The 19,361-nt window shown below is 40.9% G+C and overlaps 2 protein-coding genes across 8 annotated transcripts in view; one reads left to right on the forward strand and one right to left on the reverse strand.

The window, feature by feature from the left end:
- TNFRSF19 (TNF receptor superfamily member 19) overlaps positions 1-19,361 on the reverse strand; it is a 107,799-nt gene that overhangs the window by 86,787 nt on the left and 1,651 nt on the right. For 3 of the 6 annotated variants that reach the window (XM_045017463.1, XM_045017448.1, XM_045017457.1), the window contains one exon: positions 490-592. In XM_045017463.1, the coding sequence (XP_044873398.1) occupies positions 490-558 (69 nt within the window). In that variant the 5' untranslated portion in view covers positions 559-592. Of the gene's footprint in view, positions 1-489; positions 593-14,765; positions 14,986-19,361 lie in introns of those variants that run through there. The other 3 variants (XM_045017441.1, XM_045017433.1, XM_045017467.1) reach the window with 3 other exon arrangements.
- SACS (sacsin molecular chaperone) overlaps positions 15,001-19,361 on the forward strand; it is a 237,851-nt gene continuing 233,490 nt past the window's right edge. Inside the window, exons 1-2 of one of the 2 annotated variants that reach the window (XR_006579512.1) lie at positions 15,001-15,061; positions 15,966-16,054. The gene's annotated coding sequence lies outside the window, so the exon portion shown is untranslated. Of the gene's footprint in view, positions 15,062-15,965; positions 16,055-17,394; positions 17,455-18,312; positions 18,461-19,361 lie in introns of those variants that run through there. The other variant, XM_045017418.1, reaches the window with a different exon arrangement.

A 19,361-nucleotide genomic window follows, 5' to 3' on the forward strand; every position in this document is an offset into this window, starting at 1 on the left:
CACCCTGTTTGGTCGTTTCAGTAGTAAGGCCGAAGCATGAACCTGCTAGGGAGACTGAACTACCTTCATTCCTACAGATTGTCTCTCTGGGTCAGAGTTCAGGCACACTGATATGGCAGTGGAAGCTTGCATTGTTGCCAATTGTGCTCTTGCTGTTTTCTGCATAAATAAACAGGGTACTTGACTCCTATGCCTTAAATCTGGCACCTTGCACTGAGAGACGATCAATGATGTACTCATGCATAACCCTGGGGATCTTGCTCCAACTTCAGAAGTCAATAGACTGACATGTTGCACAAGCACTATATTCATATATGTTTTATTTTGCGCAATCAAACCATCCTTCATGTGGGCATATTCAGAGAGAGGTGGATTTCTGAGGGGCAGACGAGTGGGATGGAAAGATGTGTCACATGCAATTTGAATAGAGTATGCAATTATTTCCCAACATTCATGATGAAGAAAAGGAAGTTCTCATTATTTACTTACCAAATACACTAATAATAGTATAAGCATCTTCACTATTTTATCTTGTCTTTGTAATCCTTCACTGCCCATATCTTAGAGTTAAACCTCTCTCCCTTATGAAGAACTAAATCAAAAGAAAAAAGGAAAGTATTTAAAATCCCCAAATTGGACGAGTTTACTTTGAATGTACTATTTATGTAAAATATAGCATTATGTTATACTTTGGTGTGCTGAAATAGATATTTGTCAACATTGCTCAAACGTTTCTGATAAATAATTCCTAAAACCCAAAATAATGACTACTTAATTTACAAATTGGGGATTTTTTGTTTGTTTTTAAAACAAATGGATATCTAGACAAAAGGCAATATATGCAAATTTCTATGCAAATTCAATTTCTATTCAATTTCTATGCAAATTTTTTCATTCACTTCAATAAATACTCAGAACATGCACAGAACAATACAATCTTGCTGTTCAGTTGAGAATGGAGAACATCAAGACTCATTGACAGAACTGTTTTCCAATCCATGAAGTTGACTTGAAGTCTGCTGCATACCTGGAAGATGCCAAGTAAATATAGGAAAATAGACACATAAACCAGTCTATTGATTCGGGGGCCTGATCCAAAAATCTATTGAAGTCAATGGGATTTGTTCAGTGGACTGCATCACATTCTAAGCAAATATTCTATGAAATTCAGAATAAATGATCAATTTGGTTACATCAGATACATTTCAGTACACCATCATCTCAGAAAATGGATTAAAAAAAGGAACAAGGAAAGAAAAGTATTAAAAGCCTTTCTGAATATGTTTTTGGGAGGAGTAGAAAGCTGGGAGATAGGGGAGAAGTAGGAAAGGGGCACAGCTGGTTTTAGGGTTTGAATTTAAGTTTTCTAGAAGCTGAGAAGAAAACAGGTTCACGATTTGCCCATCCACAAACACAAAAGTTTTTAGTGAAAAGATAACCTGGAACTAATTTTTCATTTCTGAATTTGGTAGTGAAATAGAACTATAACCTGAGTTTGCTGTGCAAAAATCTATATTGCAGCACACAAAAATGTAGAGTATAAGCCCATTGTATGTAATTTGTTATTCTGTAAATACAAATGAGCAAGAATTCAATACTAATTTGCCCTTTCTTACTCTAGCACACTGTAACATTATTCCTTTTCATTTATCTGAAATGGAAATTAATAGAAAGCTTTAAACTAAATTATGTTTAAAAGCAAAATTATTGTGATTCAGTGTGGTTTTGTATTTAGGAGTAGAAATGAGTGACAAATGAGAGGAGGGAGGACAAAATACAGATGAAGGAGTTCTGAAAATCAGGAATAGTTGCAAAGTATGTGTTACAATACTAAACTGTCTATTAAAACAACTTTTGTTTTGGGGAAACAGTTTAATAACACAAGTGTTATTAACACAAGCATCTGAAAAAAATATATATGTACTTTAAAAGTTATTTGTATACCAATGTTAGGAGTCTGGGTAACAAGAATTGGAAATTCCCATGGAAGAGAAGAAATTTGATATATTTGGTATTACTGCAACCTGGCAGGATGATTTGCATGATTGGAATATTAAAAATCACTACGTATGACCTGCTCAGGAAGGATATAGTGGGTAAAAGAGGTGTGCGTGAAGGGGGACTTTACTTTAAAGACACCATTACCTGTTTTAGAGTTGTGATTCTGAGTTATCAATAAGATCTTGAATGCATATGTATCAATGTGCTAACTAACAAAGCCCAAGAGGGAGTACTGGTAGGGGTCTGTTATAGACCAGTACATTAAGCCAGAAAATAGCATGAGATTCTGAACATTATAGATTTTAATTTTCTAACATGAGATATTACACGCAACATGAGGTAACTACTGTGGACCTCATTATGACCAACAAAGATGAATTAATCACTGAACTAGAAGTTGGTGGTTGCCTAGGGATCAAGGATCATTCTCTGATTACACTCAATACAGGCAAACAGAGGACTGGCCCAGTATAAATACCTGGTGCTTCAAAAGGGCTATTTTTCCCAAACCAGTGAAAATTATGAGTAAAATTCATTGGGAGGAAAAATGTACACAGAAAAAAAATGAATGAAAATTGGAAGTTCTTAAAGAAGAAGTTTATTAAATGGCCAAAAAGCCATGATTCCACAATCAAGACAATATTGGCTAAAAGTTTAACCTGGTTCCAAAGTAAAGTGAAAGCTGTGTAGGGTTGCCAACCCTCCAGGATTATTCTGGAGTCTCCAGGAATTAAAGATTAATCTTTCATTAAAGATTATGTTAAATATGAAACCTCCAGGAATACATCCAACCAAAATTGGCCACCCTAAATGTGACAGATATGGGAATTTCTTCCAATATCCTTGAAAAACTTTATTGAATTAAGTTTAAGTAACTTTGGAGTCCATTGCATTAAATGCAAAAGTTATGTATTATTGTGGGCTGGGATTGTATGCAACCTCATTAGGTGGGAGGATGTGATGATGTGAGCCCTGAGAAGTGGTATGAACATCAAAGGATTACACTGAATAATGTACCAGACGAGAACTGACTTTTGGGACAGAGTCAAGTAGTTTGCCTGGAGAATCTCTAACAGCAGGTGAAAGCAAATCCTCAACCTTCAGTTATACACAACCCAGTCTTTTGAAGCTATGTTCTGAGGAGAGGACCATTATCTGCTGATTACTTGTTCCTGGAGTCTCAAGATCAAAGGCCCAAGCTTTATAAAGGGAAGAGTAACCTATTCATGGGTGTGCTATTTCTGAGTTAAAGCTGTTATCAACTGGTAACCACAGGAAAACCCATTGGTGGGGTTTGAAGGACTGACTCCTACAAGAGCCCTTGCTGAAGTTGGCAGGAAATCTCTAGTAAGCTTATTAGCATGCCTGTAGGTTCTTTGATTAAAAGCATTACAGAGAAAACATTAAAAACAGCTTAGGAATAAGTGTGCTTGCTTATAAAGAGCTGTGTGGTAACTTGTTAATGCAATTACAGGGTAAGAATGGTGTAAGAATGGTGTCCCTAGCCTCTGTTCGTCAGAGGATGGAGATGGATGGCAGGAGAGAGATCACTTGATCATTGCCTGTTAGGTTCACTCCCTCAGGGGCACCTGGCATTGGCCACTGTCAGTAGACAGATACTGGGCTAGATGGACCTTTGGTCTGACCCGGTACGGCCTTTCTTATGTTCTTATGTACAGCTGTGCATACCCTTTAGAGAGAATGCAAAACACAGATGCTGGCCTGTTTACGTAGTCTGGTTTGCCAGGGATATCACAGTACAAGCAAGGAACTGTGCAGCCTGAAAACACTCCATCAGGAGGAAGAGTGACATGGGTTTCCTCCCACGAGAGGTGACTGCTGAGGAGCCCAGAGCCAAGAGTAGGTGCCCTCAAGAGAGTAGGGAGGGGAAATAAAGGTACACTTGCCCTGAACTGTAACAAAGGTATCAATTAGAAGAGTAACGTGTAACAAATGCAAAGAGGGGGAAATAGATAGCAATCAATATAAATTAGAAATTATGAAGTGTCGAAAATTGATATGGGAAGCTGAAGCCATCAGGGGAAAAACATAGCTGGTAGGACTAAGGACAATAAGGAGTTTTCTTTAAGTATAATAGGAACAAAAGAAATCCTAACAATGGTATAGGACAATTACTAGTCGGAGATGGTAAAACTGTTAATAGTGATGCAGAAATGGCAAAAGTGTTCAGTAAATATTTCTGTTCCATATTTGGAAAGAAGCAGAATGATATAAGGACACCATATTAGGATGACAAAGGATATGAGGATTACAGTTAATTAGTAACTGAGGAGGATGTTTACATCTATGAGGGATAAACATTTTTAAATCAGCAGGCTTGGATAACTTGAACCCAAGAGTTCTAAAAGAGTTGGCTGAAGAAATCTCTGGCTGACAATGTTATTTTTTAATAAATCTTGAAATACCAGGGAAATTCCAGAAGACTGAAAGAGTGCTAATTTTGTGCCAATATTCAAAATGTGTAATGGATACAACCCAAATAACTGAAGGCTGGTTATCCTGATGTCGATTCCAGGCAAAAAAATGGAAAAGCTGATATAAGAATTAATTTATAAAGCATTAAAGAGAGGCATATAATTAATGCCAGTCAACTTGGCATTACGGAAAATAGGACTTGTCAAACAAATCTTTTTAAATCTTTGATGAGATCACAGGTATGGTTGATAAAGTAACTGCAAGAAATATACTTAGATATTTAACTTAGTACCACACATTTTGATGAAAAACAAACAAATAGGAATTTATAATAAGAATAGAGCAGAGTACATAAAAAACCCCAAGAATTTAAAAAAAAAAAAGTAAAAAAAATCAGATTTTTTATTTTATTCAAATTATCTTAAATTTTCCTTTTTTAAAGTAAACTTACTTAAAATGAAATCTGAATTTAATACAAAATATGTTAAGGTCTAAACTTGTTATAATCTCTTAAAACATTTAAATAACAAATAAATACACTGAATCCATGAGTCTCTATCAAAAAATTTGAGTTAAATGCTGCTTTTCTATATAAAGAAAGAATCAGGTGAAAAACATCTAACTTTTGAGGTCAAGTTTTATAAATATGGCGCAATAGGTCATGTATTGTGTTAAGGACTTGTTTGGTATAATAAAAATAAATTTTATATGCTGTTGTGTGTGTTTAAATTCCAGTTACCATCCTAATAGAGCTTGACATAAATCATGAGCAAAAAGTTAATTATCTAGGATATAACCAATATATATTTCAACATTTTCTAACATAGTAAGATGTCCAAGTAATAAGAATCTGAAAATATTAAGCTATATAATTGCTTAAATAAATGTATATAGTTATAGTGTACCCTCCTAGGTAACAAAATAAAGGCAGTACAAATGAGAAAGTTTATTTAAATTGAGGCTTTCCACTTGCTGATTTAAATCTCCTTGATTTAAATCAATCCACCCTGGAATAGAGCATATGTTAAATGGTTTAAGAACTGGCTAACAGATCTCAGAAAGTAGTTGTCAATAGGAAATCATTATTGAATGGTGGTGTTTCTAGCAAGATGCCCCAAGAATCAGTACTAAGCCAAACTCTATTAAACATTTTCATCAGTGATCAGGAAGTAAATATAAAATTACTATTTATAAAATTTGCAGATGACACAAAGATTGGGATAGTGGTAAATAATGATAACAGGGCAGTTACATGGCGTGATCACTTGGTAACCTGGGCCAATTCAAACAAAATTCATTTTAATACAGCCAAATGCAAAGTTACACAATTAGGAACAAGCAATGCAGGCCATATCTACAGAATGGGGGACTGTAGCCAGGAAATCAACAACTCTGAAAAGGATTTAGAAGTCACAACAGATAAGTAACTCAACATGAGCTGCCAGTGGAATGCTGTGGCAAAAAGGACAAATGTAATCCTTGGATGTATAACCAGAGAATTAACAAGTAGGAGTAAAGGAGGTAATTTTACCTCTGTATACAACATTGGTGAGATCGATACTGGAAATCTGCATACAGTTTGAATGTCTACATTTTAAAAAGGATATTGAAAAATTGGAATGAGTATAGAAAAGGGCCACCACATGCCTTACAGTGATAGACTTAGGGTAGGACTACACTTACCTGCCGGGTCGACGGGCGGCGTTCGACTTCTCGGAGTTCGAACTATCGCGTCTAATCTAGACGCGATAGTTCGAACTCCGGACGCACTCCCGTCGACTCCGGAACTCCACCACCGCGAACGGCGGTGGCGGAGTCGACGGGGGAGCCATGGACTTCGTTCCCACGGCGTCTGGACGGGTGAGTAGCCCAAACTAAGGTACTTCGACTTCAGCTATGCTATTTGCATAGCTGAAGTCGCGTACCTTAGTTCGACCCCCCCCTTGCGGTAGACCAGGCCTTAGAGTGTTAAATCTGTTTCGTTCATAAAAAAAGATGTTTGAGAGGTGACTTGGGTACACTGTATAAGTACTTTCACAGGGGGAAAATACCTGAATACTAAAGGCTCTTTAATCTATAGGAGACATAGGAAGACTCAATGGCTGGCATGTGAAGTCAGACAAATTCAAATTAGACACATATTTGTAAGTCTCAAATCAAGACTGGATGCCTTTTTGGAAGATATACTTTAGCCAAACATGTTATTTGGCTCAATATAGGGGTAACCAGGTGAAATTTAAATGACCTGTGATACATAGGTCAGATTAGATGATCTAATGGTCCCTTCTGGCTTTAAACTCCATGAATGTGGATTTTTTATTATATAGGTAAATTTTAAAAAATTAAGGAAACAATAGTATATAAACTTTAAGATGGCTATTGCACCCTTTGAAATAAACAACATGGATGAAATCCTGGCCCCACTGAAGTCAATGGCAAAATTCTTATTGGCTTCAATAGAGGCAGAATTTAACTCTATTCCATTTTCCGGTATCAAAAATTCATATTCTCACAGAAGAAAATGAAATAAATTATTTATTTTCTTTAACGCTATAAAGGCAGGAAAGCATTAAGTCAGGCAATTAAGAATAATTTGAAGTAAACATAAAACTGAAAATTGATAGCTTTTAAATTGCTTTGATTTGACTGTTCAATTACTATTTGATTAGGAAATTATGTGCACTTATACCATTTAGTCTATTCCTCAGTGTAGTGAGTCGGTGTGGCTCCCCTCCTGCCCAGCAGAGGGAGCGCCCTTACAGACACCTAAGTGGGCGGAGCCACCGCCGCCTGTTCCCGCCCCCCAGAAGTCAAGGGGCGGGACAGGAAGTATAAAAGCCGGCCGCCGGAGCTCAGTCAGGCCCCAGCCGCCGCAGGGAGCAGACGTGCTGCAGGGAGCTTGCGTCCCCCCTGCCACTCCACTGCGTCCCAGCCCGGGGCCCTAGCAGCGGCTATCACCGCTGACGGTCCGTGGGGATCCTGACCGCAACACACTGACATAGGTTCGTGCGTGTCTGCAGCCTGATTGGGGTTGGCTACCCCCGGGCTACTTCCAGTTTCCCCCTCAGGGCCTACCTCGTCCGTGGCACTGGTCCCAGGCCAGTCCACCAGCATGGGCTGCTCTCGACCAGGGCTTGGTGGCAGGTCCGGCAGCTCCTTGGGGAAGTCCGGCCAGGCGTGCTCGGGCGGCTCCTCCGGGTAGCAGCAGGGGCGGGGAGGCTCCGGGGGCTCCTCCGGGTAGAAGGCCCAGGGAAGCTCCGGCCAGTCTGGGTGGCTGCCCCGGGTCCGGGAGGTTTCCCAGTCGCGAGCTCCCGGTGGCACGTCTGCTCCCTGCAGCGGCTGGGGCCTGACTGAGCTCTGGCGGCCGGCTTTTATACTTCCTGTCCCGCCCCTTGACTTCCGGGGGACGGGAACAGGCGGCAGTGGCTCCGCCCACTTAGGTGTCTGTAAGGGCGCTCCCTCTGCTGGGCAGGAGGGGAGCCACACCGACTCACTACACTCAGTAATACATTTTATTTGACAAGGGGTAAACAAAATATAATATGAATATAATTAGGAATCTATAACACACTAAATAGTGATCTCCAGAATCAAAACACTATCACAAAATTCAAATATGGGATTTTTCATATACATTAAAAAAAATAATAAAAAACAGCAATTCTGTTTTGAAAAAATGCGTACTTTTGTCTAAGTTTTATTTCATTGTGAAAATAGATCTGTGAAATTTCAAAACAGAAGTTTAAGAATGTAAAATTGTTGTTTTGATAACTATTTTCACACTTCTATATAAAATGACCCATATAAATGATCTTGCTCAAGTGTACTAAAAAATTACCCAAATATGAAGCTATGGCATAATCTAAACAGTCTGGATATTTTTTCAGAGCAAGTCACTTAAATTCTTCTTTATTTTTCCATAACTTAAGAACAGCTTGATTTATTAGCTACCAGATGTAGCACTTGCTATAGGTAATAGTTTTACTGCAATAAAACTATATTAACTTTGTGAAATGAAGTCCCATTCATACTATACATTTTTTCCAATATGCAATAACCTGAAACTTTAATAGTGTTAAAATCAGTTGGCAAACATGTAATTTATTAAAACTAGTGCTGAAATAAAGCCAGTGATATATATACATTTTGACTATTATAACGTTATACTGTAATCACAAGTGTAATAAAAACAAATGTCAAAAGATGGCAAAGACTGATCATCAGTACAGAAAACTCTATTCTAAAGAACCTTTCCTTTCTGATACATTCCTATATCTTAGCTTTTGGCGTCACACTGTGTTCCTTGTAAAATTATCCTATTACAGCATATTGTTTGTAGATTTTTAGAACCTAAGAAGCATACAAAGGTGCACACTGTATTAAATTGACAAATTTTTGTTGGCTTAAGTGTAGAAATGTTTCTCTTATTGCAACTGTGAAATATTTTCTATTGAAAAAAATCTACCAGCTTTATAACTCTGTTGCCAAAACCAACACCTTCAAACATCAGGAGTTCCAAAATGTTACAACTCAGAATCAAGTTCCAAAAACCAAGTGTTTTTGAACTGGCATCTAACTATCAGACTTTCACAACTCATCTACATGTTTTGCTGTACCATATGTTGACTGTTCAGTTTGTAAATAATGTTACCAATCTCCCAGTTTTTCTCAGCTTTAAAAATGAAAAATTATCAAAAGGATATCTGGGTTTAAGCTCTAAATAAATATCAGAACTTGCAAAGGAAACTTGTGAACATCTGGTTCTTAAACTTCAGGGACACTCAGTCAGGCTTAATCGGCGCAAAAGGTATTCAAATCCTTTCAGCAGAGATGTATGACTGTGGTTTTATATCATGCAATTATTTAAGTTATTGTTCCGCTAAAACAAAATCCCAGGAGAGATAACAGCTATTATATGTAAGCAGCAGAATGATCAGTGTACTACATAAGACTTCTGTACCAAGAGTAGAGAGTAAAAAAAAAATTCACTCCTCATGCTGAAATGTAGATAAAAATAATCCGAGTGGTTGAGGTACACTAATAACTGACTCACCTGAAAGCAAGTCTTGAAAGAGACGTAACTGTGCCAGCTGCACGTTTCCTGTTTCTGTCTCAAACTTGAAAGTGCTGCTTAAAAAGTAGACATTGCAGTGCTTAATAATAGCTTGCCATTGGGCAAATTTGTTCTCTCTCGGTATCAACTTGGCATTACGTTGATGTCAGCTGGACACTAGCCAATTATTCTGTGTATTCAAAGTAACAAGTAGCTAATGGATGTTTCTCCAAGCATTGAGTGAGTGCCTTCAGATATTAGTTCAACAAATTTAGAGATTTTTCCCACCTTCCACAGATACCATTACTACTTAGAAATCTACCCAATTGAGTTTTTTATTTATGAAAATAAGGACATTTGAAAATGATGTAAAAAAAATAATTCCATGTACAGATGCACAGTGATATATTAACCCAAACTATGTTAGGAAATGTGAACAAAGGTAATACACTCCGCTCAATTTGTAAAAGACCATATATGACCCATTATATATGCACACGTCTCCTCATATGTGATGAGTGAGAGATCATAAAATAAATTAAAGAGCCATGTGATAAATTTATCATGCACATTAGACCAAGGATTGGCAACCTTTGGCATGCGGTCTGCAGGTTCGGCTGATCGCGGCTCCCACTGGCCACGGTTCGCCATCCCAGGCCAATGGGGGCTGCGGGAAGCGGCACGGGCCGAGGGATGTGTTGGCCGTCTCTTCCCACCGCCTGCATTGGCCTGAAGCGGTGAACCGCAGCCAGTGGGAGCCGCAATCGGCCAAATCTGTGGACGCAGAAGGTAAACAAACTGGCCTGGCCCACCAGGGTGCTTATCGTGGCAAGCGCATGCCAAAAGTCGCCAATCCCTGCATTAGACTGTCTCGCCTGCCCTCTGTTCAATAATCCCTTGTCTTTCAGAATTTAACATTCAGCTCTTACTCTTTCACAGAAATAGCTCTTCCTTCTCCTCCTAAATGTAGAATTTTACCAGGAAAAACATACCAGCCTGCATCTCAGGATTGGCAAGATTAAGTTCTGACCCAGTAACAGGTTTTCCATAAGTGTCATGATTTTTAAGCTGCTACTTCATGGCTTGGGATGCCTGGTAAAGGAGATTTTATATCACAGGAATGGGAAGAGTCCCAACTTCCCAGTGGGCTCATAATTCACAGATTTGCCAAATGTCACACACTCCACTTGACACTCATACATGCAAGCTATTCCTCATGCATTCCCATGGCCCAGAGTGAGTGTCATGCATTCTGCCACTGGGCTCTGGGCAAGAAGTTTGGGCTGCAGTTTATCCTGCCTGCCAACACAGACCAGCTTCTCTGCCTCCACTTCTGACTGCTCTCTACTCTCTATGCCAGTTCTTGGCCACAAGGCGCGAAGGAGGTGGCATTAGCAGAATCAGTGCCTTACAGACAGGAAAGGTGAGCAAAGGGAAGGGGCCCAGGATCAAAGGGAGAAGCAGGACCTCTTGTGGGGACAAGGGCTAACGGACAAAAGATAGGGACACAAACTAATAGGAGGGAAGGGACTAATGGAGCTTGCACCACTGTATAACCCCTCCCCCTCTTTGTTTCCTCCCACACAGCAACATCACTTCCCCCAAGACACCCCTGGTTACCTCTAGCTCCCCACAAGCCTTTCCTCACTTATTATGAAGTGATACTCCTGAGGGAGTTCTGCATCACTGTGTGTGCCCAGAATTAATGTTCCTGAAGATTTCTTTGCTTCCCCGCAGAAAAATGACTTCTGATGGGGAAGCAAAGGGAAGCCACAAGAGCGGCAGCGGTAAAGTAGTGGCAGGGCAGGCAGGTTGGTTCCGGCACCTGGAGCAGTCAGCAGAAATGCATGTGAGAGAGAGAGAGAGAGAGAGAGAGAGAGAGAGAGACTCTGTCTGTCTCGTTCGCTATTGTGTCACACTCATTGTGGAGGGGTCGGGCTTCAGGGTGTTTCTGAGCAGGTAGGAATGGGACAAACTCTGTCCCCTCAGGCAGAGGAGAATGTATGCTCCTGGGGGAATTCTGTGCCACTGGGCAATTCAGAATTTTACAGAAATTAATGTTGTGCATGCAGAATTTCCTTTCCCCCACAGTAAAAAGCTGCAGTGCTGCTAGGTGCCACTGGACCCACTAGAGCGGCAGCTCGCACATAGAAGACACTGCTTGGGGGAAAGAGAGGGAGCTAGAGGGTTCCTGGCAGCTGCAGTTCCCAGCATGCCCGGAGGGAAGGAGAGGGCGACACAGGAAACTCCATGCAAGCCTGGTACTGAGCATCAGGCTGTTTCCCCTCTGGATCCCTGAGCTCTGGGAGGGGGGCGGGTGTCTGGGCTAGTGGGGGGCATGGCTGGGCTTGGGTGGAGAGGGGGTGCAGGTATCTGAGCCGGGGGGGGGGCACGGCTGGGTATGGGGGTAAGGAGGTTTGGGTGAATTGGCTGGGTGGGAGCCATGGCTGGCCTCTGTCAGGGGAGGGGTTGTGGGTATCTGGCTCCCCAACTGGGCTTGGCGGGAGGGGGGCAGAGAAGCAGAAACTGTGTTATCATAGGGGTTTCTTTAACTCTCTATTCTTGGGGAAAAATGTGTGTGTCTATATTGTTACAAAGATACTCACTGACAGGTATTTTTAAATAAATTACCAAAATAATTGAAACTGGTGTGGTTATGTAGTGTTATTTTGACAAAGAAAATTTGCAGATTTTTGCAGCATTTTAAAATGTGTGCAGAATTTTTATTTTTTTGGTGCAGAATGCCCCTTGGAGTAAAGTGTGCAAGGAATAAGGTCCTGCCTGGCTGAACCTACCCTCTCTACTCCAGGGAAGCCTGTGTGGGAAATCTGCTGCCTATCCGATATCATTCACCACCACTAAATCAACACTTCAGAATTGCATAAAATGTCACACATGGAACTACACAAAACTTGGCAGCCATGCATTCACTTCTGTCTCTGTAAAGGCCTGGGATACCAGACCTTAAAATTGTCACATTACAAAGTCTAGAAAAGCTAATTTAGTCCACTTTTTAGAGATTTTCCACATAAATTGTGAGGTATTTTCTCTCTCGGAGCACTGTATTCTTGGACTCATAGTTAACAAAGGCACAGGTAAAAAAAAGGGCCATAATTTTTAAAACTTTCTAAAAGTGTTCCTAAAACAGGATTTATCTGTCATGTCATATTTGCAGAATACATTGTGGTTAGGTGTGGCATAAAGGTTTTATCAGCATGAGTTGGGTCAGAACTGTACTGTTTATCCTTGGCTTTGCTACTTGTGAGTGATGTGTACCAAATACATGCTGATCAAACTATTATACCAGCTCATCATTATCCAGGACTAACACAAATTATTCTTTTAAGGAAATCATTCAGTGAGAAAAGCACAAAATGGTGAAGCGTTGTCTATAACTACATCAAGAGAGAGATTTTACAGGGCCAGACTTTTACTCAGAAAAGCAGTCCCAATTCCACTGAAGTTTATTGGACTACTTATGTGAGTAATTATTACTCACATGTTTCAGGATCAGGCCTGTAGCATGTAATATTGCTGCATGTTTAACTTATCTTATTCTTCAATTTCTAAAATAAATTACTTTTCTGAGTAAAATCTCATATTAGAACTTCAATTGTAGATACCTATGAATACGTTTCAGTACAATAAAAATGGAAATGTCTATATGATGCTCTTGCATTCCATTTATATTACTATACACTGCTGGCTCTTTTATCAAGATTGCTTCAGAAGTGTCCTGCTCTATTAACTACTCAATATTTAACCTTATGATTATTGTACCTATCTAAAAAATTACAAGAGCTGCTTTTATGTATTACTGGACTTTCAAAAGATCCTACTGTGTTACTTTTAACCAGGCCATTTTTGAGAGGTTTGGGATAGGCACAGAACTGGGCTAGTATGATCAACCTTCTCCTGTACTGGGACTGAAACTGGAAAATATAGAATAAAGGGAATCAGTCATTCTTAAAAAACTGATGTAAGGTAAGAAGGGGGGAGGGGAAATCAGTAAAATTAAATCATTATCTCCTTAGTCAACAATCCAAACCGCTCACATTCTTAAAGTAGTACAGTAAATCATTTACTAATAGAGTACAACTCTCTAAAATGTGATAAATAATCATACAAAAATAAACTTACTCCCACATCTATAAACCTTGTTTATACAATGAAAAGCTTCCTGTTTATATATGAAGTTGTCTTAAAACGTGATAAAAGTGAAACTGTACTTGAGTAAGATTACCTAGTAATTACCCAGCCTGTTCACAGACCTGAATAAATGTGTTGTTTTGCTCATATTTAACACAACTGAACCCTATTGTTAATGCAATAAAACCATCCATGTCAAAGATTTACTGTACAGTAAATGTAGAAATGTTAAACAAGTATCAATTGTCAGGACTGTTCATTCATTTTGACTGAGCTAAAGCTTTATCTCCAAGGTCAGATTAGATAATTTTTATGATGTCTGTCTCTTTAAATAACCAAAGAGTTTTCAAAAGAGCACAATTGTGAATTTTTAACTTCCAACTCCCCACCCAGCCTAAAGAGACTGTGCCAGTTTCTGTCCTATTATCGCGTCCCAAAATTATTTCAAGTAAATAGTAATGTATTAAAGTTTTACAAACAAAACATCATCATGAAATTAAGACACGTCTTTCAGAAACATTTTGCTTTCAGTGTCTCTCTCAGGCTGATCAAAACCCTTTTGTCTGCTTTGGAGAGGTAGCTCTTAGCTGTTAAGATCTGTAGAGCAAAGCTCATAGCTACCACATTATCTATCATGAGCTTTTATTTTGCTTGGCATCTTTCACATACGTTCTGCAGCGCTTTTGGATACGAGCTAGGAGGGGGCAGCAGAGCTGGATACATTATGGAACAGATGAAATTAAGTGAAATAAACAAAAAGAGCATGTTTCGCGAGGAAGGCTGTTTCCATCACTTCCAGCACTGCCTCCTCTTGCAATGCAAGTGCTGCTGTTGGTGCCGCAGCGCAGGCAGGTTGATGGCAGCAGCATGATGCGGGACGCAGGGAGGGGGAAGGCATCGGGGCACGCCAGGGGCTCCTGGGACTGCTCCTAGCAGCAACTGACCCCGGGCAAGGCCACTCTCGGGGGAGCTGGAGAGTCTCTCAACACTCCCCGCTCGCAGCCCTTTGCCCCCCGCTACAACCTACTACCCCCACCCAGCCGCAGCCCCTCCTCAGGCCTCCTGCCCCCACCTCCTACCGGCCCCCAGCCCCTCATCACCCACCCGCCGCCGCCCCTGCTCCTACCTGCCCCAGCCGCCGCCGCCGCCGCCTCCTGTTCCCAACCGTTCCGCTCCCCGGCTACCCGCGAGGGTCGCGCTCACGCACCTGCCGCCGCGAGGGTCCCGCACGGACTCCGCCGCCTCTGCCCAGCGCTCTCTCCGCTCTCCCGTAGCCTAGGCAACAGCGCGCCGCTTCCCCTCCCTCCCCTCGCGGGCTGGACTCGAGGACCCTCAGGTGACCCAGGACAGCCAATCGGCCACCGGGGCGCCACGTGACGCCTCAGGAGCAGGCGCTCCGGGGCGGGTACCAGCGCTGCCGAGGTAGGAGGGCGAAGCTGCGAGGGCCAGGCCAGGGCGGCGGCGGTTGGGCAGGCTCCGGCGGGTTTCTCTTGGGTCCCTTCCCGCACGTGCGTTTCAGCCAAGAACGCTCCACAGCGCCGGGGAGGAAGGCGGGGGGGGGGCTCTTGGCGCGGCGCCTCGTTTTGGTGTGGAGGCGCCTCAGGGGGCGAGCCGGGCAGCGCGCGGGGCGGGGTAGGGGGCGATGCTGGGCCCCCAGTGTCGGTCGGGTGACGGACTTGGGAGCCAGTCAGGCCTGGCCGCTCTCCGCCTGCCCCAGGAGTCCCGGCAAGCCCGGGCTGGCGGCACGGCCGCTGGGTTGGAGGCCTGGCTGGCGGTGCGGCCCGTCGGAGCGGGAAAGTGACTGCGCCAGGTGAAGCGGAACAAGAAACTCTCCGGCGCATTGGGCGAGGCGCGTCTAATCAAACCACGAGGGACTCGGGTAGCAAAATGATCCGAGGTTTCCCTGCTCGTGAGCTTGACCCGTTTTCTGAGATCCCCAGGAGTGGAGCCCAGCCCTTAGCTCCCGAGAGCCCGGTGATGAGGCTGGATGATTTACTGGCGTATTTTCACCCAACTCTTAAAAACCAGGATTCCCACGTGCTGCCTCGCATGCCGGTAGCTGTTGATTTAGCATCAACTGATTGGGCTTCGGGGGCTGCAGCTGCATGGAGCAAACTTAGTATAAATCCCCCAGGCGCTGTGTCCGTCCCTCACTAAAAATACTGATTGCTTCAGGAGAGCAGTGGGCCAGGAAAAGATGTATCCACCTCATACTTCTTCCTTCACACAGTGCCACTTCCTTTTCCTCCTTTCCATATTTTTTATTTTTCTCTTTTCCTCCTTTTTATTTTTCTATATCCTGAAATAATAATTTAAAATCCTACAGAATTCAAGCAGTTATCACTGCAGTGGAAGAACATCAAAATACATTGCTAGATGGAATCCAGCCCCTGGCATGCAATATTCCTTTTACAGGTAAACTGGAAGAGCCTGATTCTCCTTTCACTTACCCTAGTGTAAATCCATAACTATTGAAGTCAGTGGCATTTTAGCTAAGGCAGAGGTGGCCAACCTGTGGCTCTGGAGAAGTTAATATGTGGCTCCTTGTATAGTCACTGACTCCAGGCTGGAGCTACAGGTGCCAACTTTCCAATGTGCTGAGGGGTGTTCACTGCTTAACCCCTGGCTCTGCCGTAAGCCCTGCCCCAACTCCACCCGTCCCTATCACTTCCCTTGAGCCTGCCATGCCCTCGCTCCCTCCCCCTCCCCAGCCTCCTGCACACCATGAAACAGCTGATCAGGAGGTGGGGGGGAGGAAGAAGGGGGAGGTGCTGATCGGCAGGGCTGCTGGTGGGTGGGTGTTACTGGAAGAGTGGGGACAGGGAGGGGAGAGATGATGGGGGAGCTGCTGATGTATTACTGTGGCTCTTTTGCAATGTACATTGCTAAATTCTGGCTCCTTCTCAGCTCAGGATGGCTACCCTTGACCTAAGGTGAAACAGGCTGAGATGAGAATCCAGCCCAAAGACTTTCTCTGCCAGTATTTGATTTCAAGGTTCTTTGTTTCTAATGAACCAGTTGATGAAATTACTAAAACTTAGCAGAGGGTGAATAACAAATTCACTGGAAATGGACTTGGAAGTTATGAATAAAAAAATTCAATGAGTAATAGGAATTTTAGATAGCTAATTGCCATCTTTCCATAATAAGGAATTTTTCAAATCCTCCAAAACAGATGGTAATAATGCCTACCTCTTATTTATGGATGCAGTGTAGTTGTAGCTGTGTCGGCCCCAGGATATTAGCAAGACAAGGTGGGTGAAATAATATCTTTTATTGGACTAACTTCTGTTGATGAGAGGGGCAAGCATTTGAGTTTCTTTCCCAGACCTGAAAAAGAGCTCTGTGCTTGAAAGCTTGTCTCTCTCACCAACAGAAGTTGGTCCAATAACAGATATTACCTCACCCACCTTAGCTTTTGTTTAGCAGTTTTCATCCATAGAACTCAAACTTTAGAGCTTTATAATGGCATAAAAATAGAGTTCTCTTTCACTAATCATGCAACTGTCTATGATAAAAAGAGAATGTAACATTCAGTTGGGTCATAAGAGGCAAATGGTTCCAACAAGAATAAGTAGCTTATACATTTTTAAAATGTACTTGAACAATTGTATAATTTATTAATGGGGAAAAGTGCCTAATGAGGAATACTTTGTTTTAGCACCCTTGACAAAGGGAACACTGTAGGACACTGGAATTTTTATAAAGAGTGACATACTATATAGTACAACCATGGTACATCTGTTGTGAGTGACAGCTGTTGTGGAGCACTGAGAATTCTACATCCTTCTGCTATTTACAGACATCTGTTAAAAGTATGTTATCTATTTTATGTTGACACCTGTAAAACCAGTAAATATTTGTTTCTCTCTGTGGAGTCACTGAGACTTACTCCTAAGCATCTGAGATTCAGATATTTATTTCAAAGTAATATAATTTTAGATATCACTGATTTTTTCCTATGAACATAAAATGGATGAGTCAATTTCATGTAAATTGTGATTTTTGAAAATTAAATGAGGTGATGTTTGATCTCTATTTTAAAAAATGCTAGTTCCTTTTTAGGACTTGGCAAAAATTATAAAAGCAGATTTGTGTTGTCGGGAAGGCACAAGAGAAACAGTTGGGAAGTAACTTAGGTTGACCCTTTTGATAGGGCGAAGTTGCATGACATATCTGTTGTGAAAGCAGGAATTGTGCCGCAATAGGAAATTGGTATCTGTATATCTCAAAGATTAAGATAGATCTAACCTTGTTATGACAGCTGTTGGAAACCGATGTCAGCATAGCCTTACAATGTCTTTTGATATTAGCTATTACAAATCTCAAAATGTTTGATATCTAAAACAATCTGTGAAAATGGATCAGTAATGTTAACCAAGAACTGCTGAAGCCTGTTTAATAAGTAATATTTACATGAGTCCTAATCTAGCCAGATTTGCTTAAAAAAAGCAATGTGAACTCTTTGTCCAGATTAAAGTTGAGGATTAATCCATGTTTATACTGTGTTTTGTAAATGTAAAGTCCTAAAAATGCCAAGTATTATTATTATTAAATCTTTAAAAGCCAGATCCATGAAAGGCTAAATTATTATAGCATTGCTTTTTAAACTAACAAAATGCCTGTTTTTTTTCTTGTACTTTGATATCTCCCACTGCGCTCTCACTTTTTAGTGCTCATTTTGCTGTATGCAAGCATTATATTTCAAGCCATTTAAACTGGAAAAGGATCTGTGTTTAACAATTGGGCAAGATTACTTAAAATCCCTGGAATCTCTTGGCAATGTTAGGGCCGGAATACTGCAGTGGTTACTTACGTTGAGTAAGTATTATTCACATTAGTAGTCCTGTTGACTTCAGTAAGTTACTCACTTATGAAAATATTTGCAGGATCAGGCCCTTACGATGACATTTTATTTGTTTGGCTCATAATACACTGAAATAACTATTTTGATTTCTGATGTGAACTAAAACCAGTGAAATACAGTAGTTTTTTCTACATTTTTCTTACTACTTGACAGGAAATAGCAGATTTAGAAACAGTTTCTCCCAAAAGTAATAGGTAGTACAAGTCAATAAAATAACAAGAAGTTGAGAAAACAATGATCAAGAAAAGATGTCTGCTCAGCAGAATAAAACAGGGAACACATCTTTAAGCACACCAAAAATAATCCATTGAGACAATAATTGTTTTTTCTAAATAATATACTGCATTTTTATCCTAGCTGTGCCTTTTAAAAATGCCTTTTCTTGACCACATATTATTCATACGGTGGTAATTGCCTTTCTTATAATGTAATAGTCTCTCTAAAAAGGAATGTGAATCTAATTGGTGCTGTGGGAAGTTAATTAGTTGAAATCAGGCCTGGTTGATACAGGACTGACTTATTAGAATCTCTGGGTATTTGGAAAAATTAAAATGTGCTTCATATACATAGTCTAGAATAGCTGGTTGTTTTTTAGTTTGGAATGAAATGATGTTTGCAAATGAAGCCTGCCTGCATATCTTTAAAATGTGCTGATAATTTTATCTTTTCTTACCTAAGTTTATCCAGGATGGGGAAGATATTTTTACATGTTGTTGTAGCTGCATATACATTTCTAGTAAAGTATAAAGACTTCTGTTTGATGTTTAATAGGTTGATAAACTGTTACTGTTGTTTTTAGCACCCTTTTTGCTGAATATTCAGTATATCATGATTTGTGTCAGCTCTGTTTGTCAT

The sequence above is a fragment of the Mauremys mutica genome, chromosome 1, assembly GCF_020497125.1.
Source record: "Mauremys mutica isolate MM-2020 ecotype Southern chromosome 1, ASM2049712v1, whole genome shotgun sequence".
In the NCBI taxonomy this organism is placed as follows: domain Eukaryota; kingdom Metazoa; phylum Chordata; order Testudines; family Geoemydidae; genus Mauremys; species Mauremys mutica.